The 19,462-nt window shown below is 35.5% G+C and overlaps 1 protein-coding gene across 7 annotated transcripts in view; it reads right to left on the bottom strand.

Annotated features, from left to right (window-relative positions):
* Positions 1–19,462, bottom strand: part of DGKB (diacylglycerol kinase beta) — a 339,840-nt gene that overhangs the window by 258,968 nt on the left and 61,410 nt on the right. For 4 of the 7 annotated variants that reach the window (XM_021538316.3, XM_021538315.3, XM_021538318.3 and 1 more), the window contains exons 4-5: positions 15,209–15,229; positions 409–562 (exon numbers count right to left, since the gene is read on the bottom strand). In XM_021538316.3, the coding sequence (XP_021393991.1) occupies positions 409–562; positions 15,209–15,229 (175 nt within the window). The remainder of the gene's footprint in view (positions 1–408; positions 563–15,208; positions 15,230–19,462) is intronic. The other 3 variants (XM_021538317.3, XM_021538322.3, XM_021538321.3) reach the window with 1 other exon arrangement.

The raw sequence follows: 19,462 nt of genomic DNA, 5'->3' as shown, positions 1-19,462 counted from the left end.
ATAACAGAATCACACCTAGACAGTTAAGAGAAACAGCAGCAATGCCACATAAATGGTTGAGCACCAGCAGGAGCTTCCTGCATGAAGCTTGAAGGTTTTTAAGTGTTTGTACCTGAGAGCAGGCAACAAGAACATGTAACCATAGCAATCTGATTAGCATTAACATGACAAAGAATGTCCACTTGGTGTCTCAGCTGCATCATTATTGTGAGTTAAAAAGAAATCATTTAATTTCAATTCCTTTTCACAGTATTCCCTATTTTCTGAGTTCGTTTCTCTAATTTCACAAATACCAGAACAAAAATCCCTCAACATGTAGTTAAGAATTCCATGTATTTACAGCTATTAGAAGTAACACAGTGGGGTGAGGGAACCTTTAGCTCTTTAAGTACTGATTTTATTACTTACCTCCAGAAAGGTGCTGTGGTTTGTTTTTAATTAATGGGCTGCAGTGAGAGATTTTGTTCCTAAATGATGTAAAAAGGTGTTCAATGAAATCATCTGGTAACTCTGCCTCCAGAAAAGTCTTCATGAACAGCTTGAACCCCTCTAAATCAATTGTCTGCAGTGATGGGGAAGAAAAAAAGAAAAAGAATTGAATGTTTTGTAAAAAAGAAAAAAAAAATCACTAATCCATCAAATAATATTCTGTTGACTAAAGTTTTGGACTGTATTTGAATATACTGATTTCTGAAGATACAGACTGGCATACCTGTTCTTGCAAGTGACAATTGAATTAAGTTTGAAAATTACTTTGAAAATTCACAGTATTGCTATAATACCTCAGAGCACTGTGTAAAACAGCCCAGAGTAAATTCAGAGCACTTATATCAGGATCCTGAAATCAAGTTCCATGCTCTCAAATTTCTTGATTGGCATCCAAAGGAGCCTCCAGAGCTCCTAGGGATGTACTTAGCATGTCTTTAGCTTTTCCTATAATTAGGCAGACAAAAAACAGGAGACTTTTGGATGCCTAATTCAGGGAATTGAAGGCCTCCTGTCTTTTCCTACATGACAACATGCTTTGCTGGTGTTTGTCAAAGAGTTACTAATCACCTTGTCTCAAACAGGTTTGAAGAGTCAAATGAGAGTACTTAGATATGCAGCATTACTTAGAGGGGAAAAAACAAAGGTTGTTGATCCAAAACATTTGTCATATAGCTTAATTTCATTTTGCTATTGCCAGCAAGGTAAAAGCTAATTAATAAAACTTGAATGATGTTTTTTTCTTAAAAACAGCATTGTCTGTTTTAAGTAAAAAAATGAGTCATAGATTATCTCAAGTTGGAAGGAATACACAAGGACCATTGAGTTTAACTCCCTGCTCCTCACAGGACTACATGAAACTAAACCATATAACTAAGAGCACCATCCAGATGCTTCTTGACCTCTGATGGGCTTGGTGCCATGACTAAAACATGCTCTGGAAAGTCCCTTCCACTGACCAACCAGTCTCCCAGTGAAGAGCCTTTTCCTGATGCCTGATCTAAACTTCCTCTGATGCATCTTCCTTCTATTTCTTCTTGTCCTGTTGCTGGTCACCAGGGAGATATCAGCACCTCCCCCTCAAGGAAGGTGTAGGCTGCAATGGGATCACAGCAATGCAGAGCATTATGATCCAATTTTATCTTGCTAATAGAGAATGAAGATAAAGGTATCCTGAAACATACTGACACAACTGCATATTTATCATTACATTTATAATTGTAAAACAGCTTATTATTACTCTGATAAAACATAGTGTTACTTTCTTTATAGATCAAACAGAACAGCAACTTGCAATTGTTAAATAATTAAGGGATAAATCCACATGATACCACAAAACTGACTTTGAGAAATTTCTCTGTTCAGGAAATACTCCATATCTCCATCAAAAAGTCTAGTGCAACTCCTTTAGTTGCACTCCATTTAGTTTACTCCATCACAGTGACCATGGAAGGAGGGAAAATACTATCAAGAATCAGCTTTAAACCATACCAGAAAAAAAGAAAATAGAAACTTTCAAAGGCCTCAGTGAATTTGGAATCTGAGTCACAGTATAAATAATTTTTGCTATTATTTTAACATAATTTTAAGACGAAGGAGCAGAAACTTCTCTTCCCCTGACTTCTTTGACTTTTACTTTTTTAATGTATTTATGAGATATTGAAATTTTATGTGCATGCTAAAAAAGATGTTTCCCATTAAGATCAAGACCTAACTACTGAAAGGTAATGTTTTAAATGTGCATCATCATCCTTATGAGGGACCAACAACACAAATTGCAAAATTTAACTATTCTTGTGCAAGTCCTAATTATTAGGAATGCAAGAATGGTGAGACATTATCTCTGCTGAGCTTCTCATACAGAACACCTTATTTGAGAAAGAAGCACAGTGGAACCAATAAAACTCTCATCTATTGAAGACAAAAATATGAGAGACTGAAAAAAATGTTCACAATGCTCAAGATGAGTGTAAAACTGAAATAATCACCTTGAACATGGAAATTATCTCATCAGACAGTTTCAGCCACACTCTTTTACCTTGGATCATACACTGTTGCATTCATGCTACAAACTTTACACTTTTTCTCTCTAATAAAGCCACTGACATTTAATTCACTGTTTATAAACTATGAATCACAATAACAAAAGTATTTGTATCAGCATTCAAGTAAATCAGTAATTAGTTACACTAATATGCATTATATAAACATATTTTTATCTGCAAGCATAAAAAATACATAAATCACTAAATCAACTGACTTTAGCAATCTAAAATTGCTTTGTTAAATTGTGCATTAATGAAAGGCATCTTAGCTATCTAAATGAATCATATACACAAAAAACAGCTAAGTGAAAATGGAAACTAAACCAAAATTATAATCCCATTTAAATTAAGGTTTATGGATGGCCATATAAATATCTTTACATTACATTAATCTTTTCTTTATCTTGTCTGTGGATTTTATGTATATATTGCAAAAAATGTTCCCTGAGTTTAGAGCCACCTTAGATTTTTGAACTGCTGCCTGAGTGACACTGGTTCTCCAAGCTGCCAGCAATAACTAAATCCTTATGCTAAGGTTTTTTGTTGTTTTGGTTTTTTTTTGTTTTTTTTTTTTTTTAACTTAATGGGTTCAGAATTATACCTGTGTAGAGAACTAGAAAAATAAGCAAGTTTGAAATTATGTACTTCTTTCTTCCTGAAAACCCTTTCTCAAAGATGTTCAAACTTTTCAATATTTTGTAAAGATGGTCTGACTATCATTTAAGGCAATATCTTCCAACACATGTTCCAAACTGCTAGAAAAGACAAGAGATGCTAATTTACACATGACCTGGCTGCCATGTCCATTTATTACATCTGACATCCTGAATTCCAGCAATCAGGGTGGCTCAGCAAAAGATGAAACAAAGTGGGTGGCTGTTCTAAATGCTGTTCTACAGCCAGGTTTCTTCAGCTGACAGTGCTTTATCCTCTGTTCTAACATGCTCTGCAACCTGTATTCCCCCAGGATAGCAGCAATATTCTTATGACCAGAGTTCAGGTATTGCACATCCAAAAGCTTTGAAATTATAATGGAAGTTAGACAGGAGCTGGGAAATTACTTGAATACACATCAAAAATGTTTAGAATAGCCAAAAATGCAGGTGCGAAATCACATGCTATATGTAAAGAATGTATAAAACTAATCCTGCCTAAGGGAGATCTCTGTGTAGGGCCCTGTGATTGTATTCTTGCTTAAAACCTCAAAATCTGGCATTCTAATACTGCATAGCTGAAAAACATTTTAGAGGATCTAATATAATTGTAGATTATCCTATTAGAACTGAGCTCTAAAATGGTATAGTCATTTCTAGAGATTTGTTTTTGCAAATGTGCATACAGTAAATAAGATAACTAAGCTAGTCTACAGCAGACCTAGGAGTAGTCTGGATCATCCACAAGCTTCCCAGTGAAAAAGAGTGATCTTCCAAAAGATCACAGGTTCACTTTTAAATTGCTTTCAGTGCCTTTTCTACCATCTCTCTCTCATTGTAATACACATAACTTATTACACAACTGCAGAAAAATGGAAGAATTTCTTAAAAGAATTCCTGAGAGCAGAACTGTAGAAGCCAGAGGAGTTAGAGGTGCTAGAAAACCAAGTAGGGGTTTAAGTATGGTTTATTTAGAACAGAGCATGAAAATATGTAAAACTTTTGCTCAGCTTAATTTAAAACTACTTTCACAATAGAGAAAACAACACACAATATTATAGCCATTTCTCTATCTGAAATTGTAGACTATTTTTATATTTCCTCATGGAATTTTACCCTTCTGAAACTGGGAAATGCTGCAGCAAGTAAGTACACTTCCTTTGATTACCAGCATTTTCCCCCAACCCCAGCCACTTTTCAAATGTATTGCACAATGTTTTGGTGAGCAAAAAGACAAAAAATAGAAGGAAAGGAGAGAACAATAATCTTTCACCTTAACATGCATTATGCTTCATCTTCCTTTTAAATTTCACTGTCATTATCAGAATTTCTCAGATGCAAAGTTCAGAGAATTTTGGTATGGTCTGAAAATAATTTATTTATGCTAATGAATTCCCAAAAATTAATTAAACAGTTCAGATCAATAACATCAGAATAATATAAAAACCAAAATGGTGGATGCGGTTTTCTTAAGCTTGCAGGCTAATTGCTTAATTTTCAACAGTTGCTTGCATTCCAGAAGCTCCAGCTGAATTTAAATGAATCTGAGAAAGAAGGATTTAGCATTTCAGAAAGCATTTTCCATGATGTTTCAAAGTGAGGGGATGAGAGCATGAGAGGATGTACCAAACTGACAACAATTAGCCTGGCACATTAATTAATTCATTCATTCATTCATTCCATTGCACAAGAGACGATCAGGGCATAGGAAGATTATGACCACAAGTTTAGGGATTTCAGGAAAATTTTCAACATAACAGAGATAAAATAGGACATATTGAATCAGAAAAACATTCAAGAACTTGCAAATAATTTGGCCTAAATCTTCTGAGGGAGTCTAAACAAAGAAAAAAATATGTGCAGTTTTAGCTTTGACTCTAATAAAATCCTTGCCTTTAGGTCACAGAAAAATAAAGGGTTTTATAGTAATCATATAAAACTGGATTTCTATGTTTATACATCAAACTGATTCACCAAGTTTATTGGAGGTCCTTATGTTTTACAAAAAGAAACTTCACAAAATAAGACTTCTGTATTACTGGGTAATAAAATTTCATTTGGTAATGAAAAAGTTTGGTATAACTCCAGAGAAGTGCACAAAACCACCACAGAGTTTCAGCTAATTTAAACCATAAAATAAATATAAAATTTATTATATTTTTTAGAAGTAGTTAGTTCCTACTTATAGATTTTATCAATGTTTCCAAACACCTGAATATAAGAAAAAAACCCTAAAAATTATATATTCACCTTGGAAAAAAGAAAAGGAGAAGGAATGTAAGACATGGGCAACACTGCAAAAATTTAACTTCAATAATTATTTTTAGCAAATAAAATGTGCAAACCATTGAACAATTTTCATCTTTTCTGAATACAAACATGGAACTGGACTCACTATGACTCAATGCATAGTGAAATTAAAAAATGTGCATCTTTTCCTACACCATAAATTGTGGGGAAAATCCGTAACATTTCATTAACCATCCTAGCCCTAAACTTCCAACAACTTCCATTTAACCCATAAGTATTTGTTGGTTTTTTTTTTTCCTCTAAGCTCCTTCCAAACAGATAAAGAAGAAACAGACCAAAGTTTATAATGAGGTCTAGGTCACTGGCTGGCCACAGAATAGAAGGTTCTCACTAGATATGTTCATTTATTAGAAAAATAAAATCATCCACAGAAAAATCAAAATATGTGCTATGCACCAAGTACAACTGAGACCATCACTTCCTTCTGAAAGCAAAGAAAAAGTGACAGATTTTTTCCTCTTGTTGAGGAAAAAAAAAAATCTCCTGGTAAAGACAACTCACTAGTGGGAATCACCCTGGCTGATTTCCCACTCGCCTGAGGAAATTCAAACCTGTGTCTCTAAGGAGCATCCAAATATCAGGAAAGAGTTGAAGAATCACTGAAGGTAAAAATAAGATTTCTGTACTTCTAAAAATTATTAAACATTCATTTGTAAAAGTGTGACTGAACAAATTACTGATAAAGTCCTATGAATGAGGTGATCTGAACATGTACTCACAGAGATGTATCAAAAAAGAGGCCAAAATGTTTCAGCTGTTAAGGCAGCACTTCTGGACACATGGAAAAATTTAAGATGCTGAGATAAATTTCATGGAAAATAGATGAGACAAGATTTTATTTCATTTCTTTTTAAATTGCCATACCAGAGTTGGATGCTATCTTTACTCACAAAGGAAATAGTCCATTCAAGATCTACTCCTATGCTAGAAGAAACGGAACAAATACATGTATTGCATATACATAAATAAATATTCATCCATACACACCATCATATACTAATTCTAAATGAAGCAGCAAACAGCAATTATAGATTGCTCAGTGAGGTACCTCAGTTCCTCTGGGACTATAACATGTCATCTCATATCCTGCATGTATTTTACAATTAAATTTTTGGATGCATGCATTAGTCCAAAAGATCTAACAGCTGTGGGGGTTTTAATGTAAATTCCATTAAAAGATTACCCACAAAAAACTCCATCAGTGCAAAAAACTCACTGTTACTTTCTTCTTATTAAAAACAGAAGAAGCAGTTTTCATTACAGCAGTCTAATCTGTTTTTATTTCCACATACTGTGAGAACATTCCAGCCATGATGTCTGACTAAGCAAATATAGATCTGTAGTTTCAATTAATTTTTTCTTGGTAAAGAACCCATACTCAACCAATGTGTTGAAGTGGAAATTTTTCTTAAGATTATGTCTTACAGCATCCTTCAATTTAGAAGGAAGTTACAAACATTTAGGATTTGCTCTGCCAACTCCCATTACTTTGGAGAAAATTCCTTCACTCAAATAGCCCTTTAAGAACTAGGATGAAATAGAAATTATTAGGTGAAGAATTATCTTCATAGTACTATTCTTAGAATAATACATTACACTAGAAGTTTATTACAGTACTCTGATATGCCTTATACATATTTTAAAATATAAATATATAAAATTAAAGTAATAATAACTATATGGATAAAAAGTAGCAATTGCAAAAGATAATACCAAATAACACCTATGTTTCTTAAAATAGAAGTCTGGAAAGAGAGAGAAAGAGAGAGAGAGACAGAGAGAGAGAGACAGAGAGAGAGAGACAGAGAGAGAGAGACAGAGAGAGAGAGAGACAGTGCCATTTGTGTACAGACTGAATATGTGAGGAGGTGACATCTGGGCCAAGCAAGCAGAGGTGGAAATTACCAGTCTTTCTTCCAAACTTGTTTACAACCCTTTCTCCACTGCACCTTGGCTATCAAGGAGGCATCATTAGGTAACTGTGTATGAGGTGGGGAAAAGGGAAAAAACTGAGCTGCAGACCCCAGATTTGGAATCACAGATTTCAAGCACATCTCTAGGCAACCTACTTGGAGCAGCTGCCTGACACTCTTAAGGAAAATAGTGATGGAGCAGACAAAAGGAGGTTTTTTTGAGTTATAAAGAATAATCTGCACTCAGAGGAAAAACTGAGACAAGATCTAAAATTCATTCTCAGAACACTGTAGTTCCATCTATCCCAGTAGCTAAAAGCTCCTGGCAAAAAAAGCTTACCAAGCATTCTGAAACATTTACCTATTTTTCTATAAAAATACATTTAAAAAGCCAATTACGTAGAAAATTCTTTACCCTAGGCTTTTGTTGTCCTTCTGTATCTCAGAAAAGCTCTCCTATGAGGACAGGCTGAGAGAGTTGGGATTATTCAGGAGAACAGAAGGCTTTGGGAAGACCTTATAGGCCCCTTTCAGTCCCTAAAGGAGGCTGGCAAGAAAGCTGGTGAGGGACTTTTTACAAAGGCAGGTACAGATAGGACAAGGTGTAGTAACTTTAAACTGAAGAAGAGTAAGTTTACGATAGATATTAGGAAGTTCTTTATAGTGAGGACGGTGAGGCACTGGAACAGGTTGCCCACAGAAGTTGTGGATGCCCCATCCCTGGTAGCTTTCAAGGGGTCTGAGCAATCTGATCTAGGAGAAGGTGTCTGTGCCCATGGCAGGGGTCTTGAAAGTAGATGATCTTCCTACCTAAACTATTAGCTGATACTATTTTTCCCTAAACCTGAACACTAGTTCATCCTTCTTAAGATACCACACAAAATCACATGAAAGAACATCAAGCACACATAAAAAGACACATTTGAAAAAATGGCCATCATTGAACTAGAAAAAAAGATTACTAAAGAACCTTAATTTTAAAGAAGTGGAAGTCACAAAGAAACTGAAGACCTGGCAACTGATTAAATACAGTTTTCAGGATAAACTACATATTTCAAGAGAGTTTTCAGGATGACACTGATTACTTTGACTAAAGAATTCACAACTATGAAGAAACAAAGCCATTAAAAATGGTTTGGGGGTTTTTAGGCACACTAAAAATCTCATTTCATTCATAGTTTAAAAAGTTGTTTGGAATTTTATGCTTCTATTACTGCACAAAATACTACAAACCTGACAATAAAGCAACCACTATTTTCCATAGTATCATGACCATATGTGGATTTCTTTGCAATGTATCCAGTGTATCTCATAGATATGTGATCAGATGCTTTTTACCTTACTAACATCATTAAAGAATGCATGTATCTTCTCTTTCTACTCCACACCAATGGCATAAAGCAAAGCTCTTGCTTCCCACACTTCAATTTCTTTTAAATCCCAGATAAGCAGAATAGAAGAGACTCCAAGGAAAAAGAAATGTACATCAGTCTATGCTTAATATGCTTTAAAACATCTCCAATTACTATGATAAGAGTGCTGTTTCTTCTCAAGCACTCACTGATAAGTACATTACACTAATTTAGTGCTACTATACAGAGGGTGAGTCTCAGTCGCAGGAAGAACAGGAATTGAAGGCCTGGTTTCCAAGTAGCAGTTATGATTTTGCATGGCAAAATGACAGAAAATTTCAGGTTTCTTCTAGCTTTGTATCACACATATAGGCCAACACTCAGCTAAAGCCACAGGTCTTTATCTCCCAATTATGGCTACAATAGGCTATGGAGATGCCTTAAAATGCCTGATTCTGTCCCAAGCAGCAGAATGGCTCCTAACACCTTGAGCAACAAAGAGGAAGAGGTTGAACTCCATCTACAAACACCATTTGTATTTGACTTTGTCCTTTCTCCTAAAGCAGTTAAGCTGTTCAATTTTGTAACTTGCTTTTCTGCTTTAATGATAGTAAACACAGATATGTAAGAGTAAGAAAAATCCAAGTATTTATATTGAAGATTTAGGCTTTTATATGTATGTTCTGTGCCAACACAGAACTTTACACAGTATAGACATCAAAATTCAGTATATCACAATATGGAGAATACAGAAAACATGATTCCTCAGTGAAAAACCAAATATATACAAAGAAAATTTTGCATCTTTTTATATAAAAGTTTTTAAACTTTGCTACAAAGTATTTTAACTCCTACCACACTAACACATTTGAAGAGAACCAATAATCTATTAAGAAATTACTCAGGATCTATCCTAAAAACTGCAGTAGAAGTCTGTCTCCTATATTTTCCCAGCCTGTGTAAATATAACAACCAGTTTCTCTCGATGATATGTTGAAAGAAGGAAGAGAAGCTGTATCACTCTACTTTGTTTCTCATCACAAGACACCAAAAAATTAATAGTCTCTTGACAAAAGAGTTGCCATTGTGGATGAAGCAGGGCAGGGAGGGGTAGAATAATACTCATTTTATTCCTCCCCTCCACACTGACCACATAAATGAGAACAAGACATGATCTAGTGTTTGAAATTAATCTCCACCCATAAATTCTTTTAAAATACCACATTCTTTTTGGTCTTTTCTCCTTTTAGATTTGTACAAAATATTTCAGCATAAGCCACTATTTTCAGCATCTTGAAAAACAGAATGTAAGAGAGAAAAGAAAAAAACACAAAGAATTCATTTCAAGATACTTCCATGACATATGGTTTTAATTTATTAAAAATAACATTTCACACATAATGGAAAGAGAATTATGTTGAAATGTAATTTTCAATTGATTACTTTTAAAATTCTGTTGTCTGATCTCTGAATGGTGCCAAAAATATAATCAGCTTTTATCTACTGACAGTAATTGCTCTGGGTTATTTTTTGGGATTGGGTAAGTTCCTTTAACTGATTATTTCTTTTTAAACTATTTATATTGACCCAATATGTGAAAAATGAACTGTTGAATAAGAGTAGATATTACTGGGCCTTGATTCATACATTGTGCTATGACAACACTGGCAAATACTAATGTGAGTGCATTAGTGACAATTATGTGATTAGCTGTGAATACCAGTGCTAAAGCATTCCCACAAAAGTCAGTCTTGAAGATTCATTGATTATCACATATCAAAACCTGACAATGCCAAAAGATATGGTAAAAAGTGGAGAGACTATATACAGAGAATTAACAAGCTAAAACCCATGAATCACATGAGAATGTGTAAGTTCTTGGCGTTGAAAATTTATTTTAAATGTTCATTTGAATCAAATTTTAAATTCCTCATGAAGACTGGCTTTGGGCATCAGTAAAATTCAGTTTAAATTCAAAGCCGTTACCATTTTCTAATATAAGCATTCCATGTAACACGGTATTTACATAATTAATTTTGAAAATCCTGGTAATCAAACAAAACTATTTCTTAGCTATATCAGCATTCAAATTCGTATCTACTGACATGAATATTGTAAAAAAACCATTTAAAACCAACATGCTCACAGGCTGCTCCTACCAAATACTCTGTATGGACAAATAATATTTGGATATTACCAATACGCAGATGTAAATTACTGCCAAAATTTCCCCCCAGCTCTTCAAAGAAGTAAGCTCAACAAAATGGAAATGGGAAAACTCCATTTTTATGCGATAATTAGATTTTTAAGCATAACATTTTCATGTTATAAAAAATAATTTATACTAATTACCAAAATAAATCTGAAATGTATTCACCAGCTACTGCAGTCTCATCTCAAACTTACATGCAGGTAAAAAAACCCAAATGCTTTTTTATCAGCAGGTTTTCCTTAATATATTGTAGAGTTGTGTTTGCACTGTATATCCCCTCATACTGGTTTGTCCCTCCACATCCCCTCTTTGTACTTGTTTGTCCATGCCAGCTTTCCCATCAGTACCTGTATGTCCATCAAACCCCAACCCATCCCCCTGTCTCCTCCCAGGTGATGTGTCCATCACCTGGTGACCCTTCCCCTTTGTCCAGATCCTTCTCCCAGGGTCACCAGGTAACTGGACCCTGGCTGGGGCTCCTCCCCACCCCTCCTCAGGGGTCACTCTGAGGCCTTGCCCCCGAGAGCCGCTCCCATGTCCTTCCCCATTGCCTGCTCGGGTTTCCTGCCCCCTGTATGGGCTGATCTGGGCGGGGCCCTCTCTCTCTTGCTCTGGATGTCCTTCAAGGTCAGATGTGGCCTGGGGTCTCTCCAGGCCCTCATTAAACTTTGGAACTAATCCTGAGGGAGAGCACCTCTTTCCTTTGCTTGTGGGACCAGCTCGTCTTTGGACTCACGAGGGAGCTTCTCCAAGCCCCGGGATCCAAGGAGAAGTTCCTTCCCTCTGCCCGCCTCGCCCCGCTGCCCAGCTGGCTGGGCTCCACAGGGGATTCGAGGGGGAGATGCAGCAGGCTTGGCAGTACTACACATGTAAGAACTTGTATTTTACTTAGTGAATATGCTACATTTACTATACAAAGGTGAGATTTCTTTTTTAAGAAGAGTGATGAATCACACACTTTTAGAAGGCTCTTGTAGGAGATCATAATTCAAAATCTACTTGAAATTATTACATATCAAACAAAGTGATAAACAGAAAGTTTGCATTCTGTCCTAGAAGAATTGGTCAGGAAAAATGGGGTAGGTAGCATAGTTCAGACAAAAGCCAAATAAAATAGCAAAATTAATGAATCCCCAAAAATTGTCAGTTATGACAAAAAGTTCTGGTTGAAACAAAAAATGTATCTGCATGTGCAGATTCTGTAAAAATCTACTCATGGGCAAACATGTCTGAACTGGTATTTTCATAACATGCTTAGAATTAAGAAAAATCATTTTCCTATGCATGTTCTATGGAAGTGGTATTCTCATATATATTACCTGTAATTACCTGTGCATTGCAAATTTTTGTGGAGGATATTTCTGCTACATTTTTTAAAAATACTTGCCACAACTTTTTAGTAAGAAAAGTAATACATGACAATGTCATGTTACCTGTTACTGTTCACGCCTCCCTCTTTAAGTTTTAAAGAATACAAATTAACAAACTTTCACTTCATGAATGAACAGTTTGCTGAGATTTAACACAATCTGACCCTAACTGGAATCTTCACCTGGAATAATAACATACATCAACAAAATAAGGTTAAAAGTGTCCCTGTCAAATTTAATCTGTCAACAAGTTATATCCACTTCATACTAAGTAAATGTACAGATTTTAGTAAAAGAGGTGCTGCAATAATTGACCTAAGTTTGAATTTCTCCTCACTAGTATTTAAAATTATAGTAGAGTAAAAGTATAGTATAAAAGCTTAGAAATAATTAAAAATATATGAACAGTGGCATCTGCTCAATTATACATGTATACAATCGTATATATCAGTATCTACTGCACAAGAAGACTTCAAGACATTTTGATTTGCTGATTAATTCTTGCAGTAAATCATGACTGTAAGTATTTTTGCTATATTTTGTTTTCCTATGCAGTTTCATAAACCTTATCTAGATGCCACCATGCAGGTGAATCAAGCATAGCTGTAGTCATCACAATAAAAAATACAAAACATAATATATTGTTCTTCACAATGAAAACAAAAAAATAACACCCCCCCATCATAAATAGTCTGTCTAAAGCTCTTTCTCTTTTTTAACATGTGACATGTAAATTAAAGTGGTAATAAGTTCACAAAGTTTAAACATAGACTACTGTGCAATACAATAATGTAAAGGGAAAAAAGGATAAAAGTAAGTTCTTAGGTCACAGAAGTGTATCAAAAGGAAAGGAGGATATCAAAGAAGATTAGCACTGGTAGCACAGACTGACTAAAGGAGATAGAGAGAGACCAGTAAAGATAATAAAAAATGTTCAAAATGGAATGGTTTTGCAGCAGAAATTGACTATCTGAAATATTTTACACCTCAGTGCCTCAACACGCTCCACAGAACGCCGGCGCCCAGCCAGACTGCCAACATCTCTGCCTGGCAGGCTTCCCTACTCTCTAGGCATCCAGAAAGCTTTCCCTAGAAATTTTGCCCATGGAGCCAGAAAAAGAGTACCCAGTGTCTGAAACCTAGAGGTTTCTGCTGATGATACACACAATATGCTACATTCTTTTCTTCTGTAGCTATCAAGATACAACTTAAGCTTCTTGCATGTGAGGGACAGGCTTCTCCTACATTATATATGCTAATTCTGCACATCCTACTAACCTTCTGTAAATTAGTTCCAATTTGAGTTCACTTCATCCCATCACTTGGACAAAAGTAGAAAGATGTGACTTCTGCAGTACCTTTTTTATAGAAAATTAAATCTTCCTATTTGTAGTGGAAATACTTCACATAATATATTATAATACAGCAAGATCTTTACAGCAATTTAATATTTTCTGTCACATCAAAGAGCATTGCCGAGGCAAAGAACACAAAATATCCTTTCAAACCATATTCCTGTGTGCTTGAAATTTTAACTACTTTTCCACTAATGTCATTGGGCCCAAGACACTACCTCTTTTTACAAGTTTTGTCTATATTGCAGACTGCCGTGGCCACAGGAACACTGTTGCAACATGCCAGTAACATCCTTCTCCTCTTCATGACTAAACCACAATGACACTTTGCATTCATCTTGGGATCAACATGCCAATTTATCTGACAATGCCAGCTGGACCAGGGTACACAACACTCTACTCTGTAAACGTGCATTCATTACATCAAGCTTTTCCAGCGTGATATTAATTCCCAGATTTCACTTAGTTTGTTGATTCTATTATTATTCACCTACTCATTTGACAAAGTAATTAGCTGAATAATGATGAGATTACACTCAAGATTGCTCAGAGACACACTGCTTTAATATTGAAACTTTCTCCTTCAGGACTTTCTGAAGTCACTCTGTTATCCTATTAAAGAAATAAATAGTGTTGGTCATCTGAAGAAAGTCCTGTTGCCAGTGTGGAGTTCTGCTCTTACTAGCACATCTCCAAAAGCTCAACTGGCCTCTGACCCTTGAAAGTTAGTGGTTCCTACAAAACTCTCCCTTTCTCTCTCTTGACTTTCTCATTGTTCTCATGTTCTGGCTGCCTCTTCCCAGAACATCAAAGCTGGAGGTTTTTAACACCTTTGTGTTACCAAGAAAGAATAACTAGATCACTTAAAAAATAGTTAATTTGATTTGTTTGATTAGTCCTTCTTCTTTTCCTTCTTTTTTTTTTCTCCCATTTTACTTTTATACCTTGTTTGAGGCTACTGAATATTCTCAGGTGCAGCTTCTTGGGTTGATAATCAGCATTTTAACCATTTCTCTTTTAATTGCTGTAAAGTCATAATCGCTTAAAGCACAGCATAAGCTTTATTCAAATTATTAAATCTGCAATTTTAAGCCTGCTACATATAAATGGTATTATATGGTTATAGAAATCAGTATTTAATATTTTTTCCTGAGATGTGTTCTTGTCATTTCAGAATAATACAGACCATTATGAGATCTCACAGTAAAGAGAAGTTTCCATTACAAGTATGGAACAAGTCAATTACTTGCTCTTAACTTATTTCTCATATTCAACTCAATTAATGTTAGTAAAAGTATGTACTATGAATGACAAAAATGAAATTCCCTCAGTGAAAAATTCTGCCAGTAGAAAAGGAATGCATTCTTGTTTCAGATTTAAATATTACTTTATTATTAGAAAAAATAGCCACATGCAGTATTTATTAATAAGTAAATTTCAGTGGAAGCCTACAAAATAAAATATACTGCACTTATGCATAAAGAAAGAAAAAATCAAATTAGCATTACTTACTTGATTAAGTATATCTTGTTTCTGTAACACATGCAAGGAAAGAAAGAACATACATACATTAGTGCAGTGTCATAACACTCAAGCTCTGTCTTTGTAATGAAGTATTTTTAATGAAAGGTTAGTGATTTAGATGAGCAGGTTTAAGATATTAGATGGACTACCCCATTTTCTTGCATTAGCTCATAAATCAAGAAAATGCTTAAGTCAGCTCAGCTCTCTAGTCTTTATTAGACAGTGCAAGCAATTTATTTCTAAACATGCAATGACAGACAACCAAGATAAATAAATACAATGTTAGTATTTCTTCCACGTGTACTTGAAAAAAATCATAAAAAATTGTTAAAAAGAAGAGCTGTAAATGAAAATGAATTCAGTTATCAGAACTGAATATTCTAAAATACAAGTGGAAAGATCATGGAGACAATTTTCAGTGCCACCACATGACATATATAGGAGCACCAGGGGATCAAGCCAGGCCTGCAGGACTTTCATAAAGGCAGATCCTGCTTGACTCCTGGGTCCTTAACACCTAAATCCCTTCTGTGACAAGGTGACCTGCTTAGTATATGAAGATATTGTCTATCTGACCTTCTGTAGAATCGTTGTCATCAAGGTTGGAAAAGACCTTGAAGGTTTTTAGTACAGCCTTGAACACTGGATTCTCCTGGAGAAACTGTCTGCTCATGGCTTAGACAGGTGCACCTTTGCTAGGTAATAAACTGGCCCAGTGGCTGGGCCTAGGGAGTGGTGGTCAGTGGAGTTATATCCAGTTGGCAGCTAGTAGGAAGTTGTGTTTCCCACGACCCACCAAGTCCTGTCGAATTATCTTTATCAATGATCTGGACAAAGGTATGTCTTGCACCTTAGTCAGTCTGAGAATGATGCCCTGTTGGGAAAGACCTTTGATTTCTTGCTTGAGGGTAGGAAGGCTCTGCATAGGTATGTGGACAGGCTGGATCAGTGGGCTAAGGCCGGTGACATGAGGTTCAGCAAGGCTGAATGTCAGTCCTGCACTTGCACAGTGAGCCCAGGCAGCTCCACAGGCTGGGGGAATATTGTCTGGAAAGCTGCCCAGCAGAAAAGCAGCTGGGGATGCTGCTTGACAGTCTGTTGAACATGGGCCAGTGTGTGCTCAGGTGGCCAAGAAAACCAATGGACTCCTCTGTAAACAGAAAATTAGGATGCACTCAAAAAGGATGCCAACACTAGGTCTACAAGCACACAATGCTGTGTACTTACTGCCCATTTAGATAGTGTCTTTACCTCTATCTCTTTTCCTAGTTCTTGTCATCCTATTCAATGCTCCCCTCAAAGTGAAATGGATGAATTACTATAAATAGATCTCAAATTATGAAAAGAATATTTATCAATCACAGCTTTCCAAGAGGCTGGTCTTAAACTATGTGTCTTATACCATGTATAAAATCTATTCTTAATTACGTCTTTGATATTGACTTAGAGAAGAACATGAAAGGGCAGGTGTTCAGTAGTATTTGTAGAAGTTTCAGACATCTCCCTTACATTGAAGTCACAGAGTAAAAGTTCCATAAATAAACTCCCTATAGTAGATAACCTTCTGATAATTATATACAACACTTCCCCTAATCCTAAAATCCTAAACTCCACAAGATATAAAATAATATAAAGCAAACCAGATTATTTCAGGTAACAAGTTTTGAATACCAATGGCTTTTCTTTTGCTATTTGCATTCCATTAGATCAGCCTGTGATTAAAAACTGCATTGTAGAACCAATGGTGTGGAATAAATTCCTGAACCCTTTAAATAGTTAAGTAAATATTTAAGTAAATATATCACTTTGCTGAATCTGCCATAGGTCTGTGACCCATGTTTACTGGTAAGAAAATGGCATAATCTTTTGGTAGAACAAGACTTAAACCACTTGGAGTCTTTATAACCATCTAGGAAAGAGAAAGGTAAAATGACAATATGATGGTATCCTCTACAAAACAAAACAAAGCAGAAGTGTTGTACATAATATATGGAAACAAATAGCTATATTAAGACTTATGCCAGCTGGATCAGTTAATTTTTGTCATCTCACTTACAGATAATAGTTAATCACTTGTACCAAATCCACAGAGTCCTCATCCAACCACATAAAATCAACTTGCAGATCGTTCTGTAAAGAGTTTATCCACACAGCATGCTGAATGCATGCCAAAAATATGGACACACCTGTGCAAAGGCAGTTTGCTTGTCAGAATTGAATATTCACTCAGTGCCAGAGAAAATTTCAGCCACTTTGCTTCTAGTTCAGCTATGGCATGAACCTTGAGCTAACAAATCTTACTAGATCCAAAGTAGCTTTGCTGCTAGCTATGTTTTCATTATGTTACACCCACTGAAGTCTAAGTGCTAAGTTAGCAGAGTACAAAAGTTGTCAGGGTTAGCCTAGGGCCAATATTGACCCAGGAGTAGTGATTAGCTTGATTCCTGCTGAAGACATTGAAGTCATCACAGGATGCCTGTCTTGGATTCCTTCTTCCCCTACCCTTCTCCTGTCCTGTTCCCTGCCCTGGGTACTCTGCTGCTCTGGATGTTTCAGTACACTGGTAGAATTCTGCAAATGAAGACCTGTGAAATGAAGAACAGGGAGACACCATGCAGAGCCACAGACTCATCTCAACACCAACTGTGCTCATTAATTCCAGCTTTGCACAGATTTTGCCAATTCACCTGCCTTCAATCAGAGCAGTTTTCTTGGGTACTCATCTTGTCATGACTCAACTTCCATGTAGCCCCAAATGGGAAGAATCACTTTGTTAAAAGAGACTAATCACATCACTTTAGATAATCATGTTTATATACAATTGACAATTCAAAAATATTTTATCTATATGGCAACATATTATTTAAATACACATAAAATGCAGTTATTTTTTACTTTAATAGGGTACACTTCACAAAACTGAACATGTATGATGACTGAAAATACGTGAAGAATTAGATGAAAATCATATAATAGATTAATACCATTTTATCAGTACACATTTTTCCTAAAAAAAAGGAACAAAACAAAGAGTATGTCTACATTCTAACAAAAAGCAGGTAAGGGAGGTCCTACAGCCTGTGGATGTTCATAACATTCCCATCCATTTATATTCTATGAATGTATTTAACTAGAATCCTATAATGTATTTAACTAAATCTAAGATGATCATTTACAGGATGAACTCACACTATTTTACTGAATTACTAATCTTTTTTTCCTCAGAAACTGACTAAAATGACTAGCATTATGCCTGGCCAAGTTCAAAGCATCAAATGATTTTTCAATACTTAAAAAGCTATAATTCATTAGTTAATATAATTGCATTATTGCTGATATATTTTCAATAATTTTTTGCATTTTACATCCTGAAATGTAAGACCTAGTAATTTTCATAATGGTTAGCACATGTTTCTATTCTGAATTTCACATAACGTGAGCACAGTCAGAAATATTACTTTTAGAAACATTACTGAAACAGGTTTTTATTTAGTTACATTCTGAATCACACTATTAGGATGTGCTAAGCAAATGTAAATTTCAATTGAGAATAAGAAAAGAAAACAATCTGTCTTTTTCTTCCAGCCAAATCAGAATACTTTGTCTAGTGGTGAATCTGTAGTGACAATATGCATGTATAGCTTTTTTTCAGTTGAATTCTTTGTTTCATAACATCAGAAAATCCCACCAGAAACAACACAAGGGAAACAGAATTTCAAAAGAAATCTTAATGGACTTCACTTTTACAACTTTTGAAACCATGCTTAACATTTCCAATCTTCAGACACTTGAAAACCCTATTAATAAGGGTTGTGGAGGTGTTTTGGGTGTTTGGTTTTTATTTTGGCGGGGTGGGGGAGAGAAGGGGAAGGGGATCTGTCTGCTGATTTTGGCTGGGATAAGAGTGAATTTGCTTCACAGCAGCTTGCATGGAGCTGTTTGGATTTGTGCTGAGAACAGTGCTGATAGCAGAGGGATGTTTTAGTTACTTACAAAGAGTCAAGGCCTTTTCTCACCAGCCCACCAGTGAAGCAGCTGAAGATATGTAAGAATTTGGGAAGGGGCACAGCTGGGATAACTGACCCCAACTGACTACAGGGATATTCCAGATCATATGACATCCTGGGATTTTGCTTTCAAAAAACTTTCAAATACCCCAAATACCTGATTTATAAATAATCTTCTATTTAAAATGCTAAGAATGCTATATAATCTACTAATTGCGCCCATCATTTCTGATCA

This window comes from Lonchura striata, chromosome 1, assembly GCF_046129695.1.
Source record: "Lonchura striata isolate bLonStr1 chromosome 1, bLonStr1.mat, whole genome shotgun sequence".
NCBI classification, from domain to species: Eukaryota; Metazoa; Chordata; class Aves; order Passeriformes; family Estrildidae; genus Lonchura; species Lonchura striata.
The sequence above is the reverse complement of the archived record's forward strand: the minus strand, read 5'-3'. Positions and strand labels throughout refer to the sequence as shown.